This window comes from Aristolochia californica, unplaced genomic scaffold (genome assembly GCF_029961685.1).
Source record: "Aristolochia californica isolate CCGP_79_NKW_82.1479 unplaced genomic scaffold, dmAriCali1.0.hap1 SCAF_15, whole genome shotgun sequence".
Lineage (NCBI taxonomy): Eukaryota > Viridiplantae > Streptophyta > Magnoliopsida > Piperales > Aristolochiaceae > Aristolochia > Aristolochia californica.
In genome coordinates this window covers 15,326,561-15,331,645 of record NW_027181826.1, presented here as the reverse complement: position 1 = coordinate 15,331,645, position 5,085 = coordinate 15,326,561, and the positions used below count along the sequence as shown (strand labels likewise).

The 5,085-nt window shown below is 32.9% G+C and overlaps 1 protein-coding gene across 1 annotated transcript; it reads right to left on the bottom strand.

The window, feature by feature from the left end:
* Positions 1–3,220: 3,220 nt before the first annotated feature.
* On the bottom strand, positions 3,221–4,122 carry LOC137951184 (uncharacterized). Its single transcript, XM_068797771.1, has 3 exons — positions 3,948–4,122; positions 3,771–3,851; positions 3,221–3,642 (listed from the first exon to the last, which is right to left on the bottom strand). The coding sequence occupies exons 1-3, from the start codon at positions 4,120–4,122 to the stop codon at positions 3,221–3,223; spliced, it is 678 nt and encodes a 225-aa protein (XP_068653872.1).
* Positions 4,123–5,085: the final 963 nt, after the last annotated feature.

Sequence of the window (5,085 nt, the reverse complement as noted above, 5' to 3'; positions counted from 1 at the left end):
AAAACAGAAGTTTGGATTTGAAAAAAAATTGAACATTCAAAAAGGAAATGTACAAATGCAGAGAGAGATAATTCCAAAAAGTTTCTGTTATTTTAAGGGATTGTAAACTCTTTTAGATTTTTATATATTAGGTTCTGCAATCAATAGAAAAGAGGAGCGAGGGAATTTTAACTGAGTGTTCATTCCCAAACCATAATTCATTTCATACAAAAATTTTAGCCATTATACATCATTAATCGATCAAAACTTTCACGATGATCTATAATTTATAGGTCAGCTTTTTTTTTAAATGGGAAAAAAATGAGTTGTTTGGCTTGGGTGAATAACCCACCACACGTTGACTTGAGAATTTAATTTTTTCTAATCCTTGAAGTTTTTGGATCATTAGGTCATTTGCACTTCAACATGTTTCAGGCACACATATCCATATTTAAATGATTTTAGGATCAATTAGAAATCTCTTACTCATAACATTCAAATCTATTAGGGGTAGTACTAGTGGAATTTCCCAAACATGGATAACAAAACTTTGGTGTTCATATTTAGTGCGTGAAAATTTTTTCTTCACTTTCATTTATTATAGTTTTAAATTTTTTGCATACATAAACTCTAAAATTTTCATTTTTTTCCTTATCTTTTAGTTTACAAGAAAAAAGGGAGAGAGAAAACTCAAGTTTGGATTTGAAAAAAAATTGAACATCCAAAATGGAAATGCACAAATGCTGAGAGAGATAATTCCAAAAAGTATCTATGATTTTTTGGGATTGTAAACTCTTTTATTTTTTAAAATATTAGGTTATGCAATCATCGGGAAAGGGAGGAGGGGGTGCATGGGAATTATAACTGAGTGTGGAGTCCCAAACCAAAAGTCATTTATAACAAAAATTATTGCCTTTACGAAACAATAATCGATCAAAACCTTTACAATGATCTATGATTGTTAGGTCAGCATTTTTTAAATGGGAAAATAGTGGGTAGTTTGACTCGGGTGAAAATCCCACCGCGTGTTAACTTGAGAATTTTGTTTTCAAATCAAAACTTGTGTGATCACTCTCCCTTTTTTCTCAATTTTGAGAATTTAATTTTTTTCCATTCCATGAAATTTTTGGATCATTAGGTCATTTGCATCTTCAAAATGTTTCAGGCATGCATATCCATATTTAAAACATGTTAGGATCAATTAGAAATCTCTTTTTTATAAAATTCCATGCTATTAGGGGTTGTACTAGTGGAATTTGCCAAACATGGATAACAAAAACTTTGGTGTTCATTTTTAGTGCGTGAAAATATTTTCTTCACTTACATTTAATATAGTTTTCAATTTTTGCATACATAAAATCTAAAATTTTCATTTTGTTGTGATCTATTTGCCTTATCCTTTTTGTTTACAAGAAAAATGGGAGAGTGAAATCTGAAGTTTAGATTTGAAAAAAAATTGAACATCTAAAATCGAAATTCACAAATGTGGAGGGAGATAATTCCAAAAAGTATATGTGATTTTTAGGGATTGTAAACTCTTTTAGTTATTTATATATTAGGTTTTGCAATCATCGAAAAATGGGGGCGAGGCATTTTTAACTGAGTGTTGACTTCCGAACCGTAAGTCATTTCTATAAAATATTATAGCTATTACGCATCATTAATCGAGCAAATCCTTTACGATGATCTATGATTTTTAGGTCAGCTTTTTGTAAATTGGCAAAAAGTGGGTTGTTTGGCTCTGGTGAATATCCCACTGCACGTTAACTTGAGAATTTAATTTTTTCTACCCCTTGAAATTTTTGAATCATTAGGTCATTTGCATCTTCAAATTTTTATAGGCATGCATATCCATATTTAAATCTTTTTAGGATCAATTAGAAATCTCTTTCTTATAAAATTCCATGTTATTAGGGGTTGTACAATTGGAATTTCCTAAACATGGATAATAAAACTTTGGTGTTCATTTTTAGTGCGTGAAAATTTTTTCTTCACTTAAATTTTTTATATTTTTAAATTTTTTGGATATATAAACTCTAAAATTTTCATTTTATTGTGATATATTGTCCATATCTTTTTGTTTACGAGAAAAAAGGGAGAGTGATCACACAAGTTTTGATTTGAAAACAAAATTGAACATCCAAAATGGAAGTGCACAAATGCAGGGAGAGATAATTCCCAAAATTATATGTGACTTTTAGGGATTGTAAAGTCTTTTAGATTATATTAGGTTTTGCATTCAATGGAAAGGGTGGGAGGGCGGGGGGGGAGGGGGGACTCCTAAACCATAAGTCATTTCTAAAAACAATTATTGCCGTTATGCATCATTAATTGATCAAAACCTTTACGATGATCTATGATTTATAGGTAAGCTTTTTGTAAATGGGCAAAAATTGGGTTATTGGGCTCGGGTGAATATCCCACCGCACGTTAACTTGAGAATTTAATTTTTTCTTCTCCTCGAAATTTTTGGATCATTAGGTCATTTGTATCTCCAACATGTTTCACTCATGCATCCATTTTTAAAATCATGTTAGGATCAATTAGAAATCTCTTTCTTATAAAATTCCAAGATATTAGGGGTTGCACCAGTGGAATTTCCCAAACATGGACAACCAAACTTTGGTGTTCATTTTTAGTGCGTTAAAAAAATTTCTTCACTTACATTTATTATTTTTTTCAATTTTTTGCACACATAATGATATGAACCACGTCAACCTGTGACAAAACCCGATACCATATCTGGTAATCATCCTCAAGACTTTCAAGTTTGATGGAAAACCATGACCCGTTGCATAACAAAGCAAGAACCTCTGTACGGTGAAGATGCCACAAACGGGTATGGAAATCCATTTGATAAGTCGATTGAATGCCACAAGGAAAAGTCCCTGATAAGTTGGAATAGTTCCTTCAAGAACACAAGAAGAATAATCTCTCAATATCAATAATGATCAAAAAGTCCCAATTCCGTTTACAAGCCATCTATTTATAATGGAGGCCATCGAAATAATGTAAATAAATCACTTCCCCTAATTACATTCAATTAAAGGAAAACTTAAGGTAACTTAACGTAAATTGAAACCTAATATATTCCCACATGATCTTCCAAGATTAGGTGGCAATTCGTGGATATCCTTGTAGATTCCATGAGATCTTCTAACCACATGCCCTTCTAGGATGAATTGCCAACTCGTGAATATCCTCGTAGGTCCCAAGAGATCTTCTAACCACATGTGCTTTCTCAATGCACGTGTATGGCTGTTGGGCTTTCTTCCAGATCAACTTTGATGAGCAAAACCAGCCTTTGTTCCCCTTCCGTAGTGACCACACTCTCATCTTGTTGTATAACTCTTCGGACTAAGTTATTCAGCATTTCTTTGAATCTTTTAGCTCGTGCCCTCGTCATTGGACCAACTGGAACTTGAGTTGGTTCATGAGTATTCTGTGTCGGCTCGATGTCCTCATCATTCCCCTCTTCTTGAGAAGGATTTGTCCTCAAATCCTCACCAACATCAAAAGGACTTAACTCAGTAACATTGAATGTAGCACTAACATTGTCCTCACCAGGTAAGTCAAGTCTGTAAGCATTGTCATTGCACTTGAAATGGTCTGTTTCCTCGGGGCAACAACCTAGAATGTCGTTGGGCTGGAAATATTTCTTTCCTCATATGTAACCACACCCAATCACCGACCTCAAAAACAAGCTTGTGACGTCCCTTGTTAGCTTGCTTGATGTATTGTTCGATTTTCCTCTCTATGTTTAACCGATCTCATGGAGTTGCTTCACAAACTCTGCCTTCTTCTGTTCACATGCTCAGAAATAGGTAAAGGTGATAAATCTAAAGGAGTTAAAGGATTAAAACCATAAACAACTTCAAACGGTGAGCACTGAGTAGCAGGATGGATGGTACGATTATAAGCAAACTCAACATGTGGTAAACAATCCTCTCAAGTCTTAATGTTCTTACCAATGATAGCCCACAACAAAGTGGATAAAGTCCTATTAACTACTTTTGTTTGACCATCAGTTTGAGGGTGAGAAGTGGTAGAATACAAAAGTTTCGTTCCTAGTTTTCCCCATAAAATCTTCCAAAAGTAACTCAAAAACTTAGCATCCCGATCTGACACGATTGTCCTAGGCATGCCATGTAACCTAAAAATCTCCCTAAAGAACCATAAGCCATTTCTAACAAAAATTATTGCCGTTATGCATCACAAATCGATTAAAATCTTTACGATGATCTATGATTTATAGGTCAACTTTTTTTAAATGGGAAAAAGTGGGTTGTTTGGCTCTGGTGAATATCCCCCCGTACATTAACTTGAGAATAAAATTTTTCTACTCCTTGAAATTTTTTGGTCATTAGGTCATTTGCATCTTCAACAACTTTCAGGCATGCATATCCATAATTGAAACATGTTAGGATCAATTAGAAATCTCTTTCTTATAAAACTCTATGCTGTTAGGAGTTGAACTAGTGGAATTTCCCAAACATGGACAACAAAAACTTTGGTGTTCATTTTTAGTGCGTGAAATTTTTTTCTTCACTTAAATTTATTAAAGTTTTTAATTTTTTGCATACATAAACTCTAAATTTTTCATTTTGTTGTTATCTATTTGCCTTATCTTTATTATTTGTGAGAAAAATGGAAGAGTTAAAACCCAAGTTTGGATTTTAAAAGAAATTGAACATCCAAAATCGAAATTCACAAATGCTGAGGGAGATAATTCCAAAAAGTATCTTTGATATTTAGGGATAGTAAACTCTTTTTACTTTTTATATATTAGGTTTTGCAATCATCAAAAAACGAGGGGCAACACATCTTTAACTGAGTGTTGACTCCCAAACCAAAAGTAATTTCAAACAAAAATTATAGCCATTACGCATCATTAATCAATCAAAACCTTTACAATGATCTATGATTGTTAGGTCAGCTTTTTGTAAATTGGAAAAAAGTGTGTTGTTGGGCTCTTGTAAATATCACACCGCACGTTAACTTAAGAATTTAATTTTTTCTACTCCTTGAAATTTTTGAATCATTAGGTCATTTACATTTTCAACATGTTTCAGGTAAGCATAGCAATATTTAAATCTTGTTAGGATC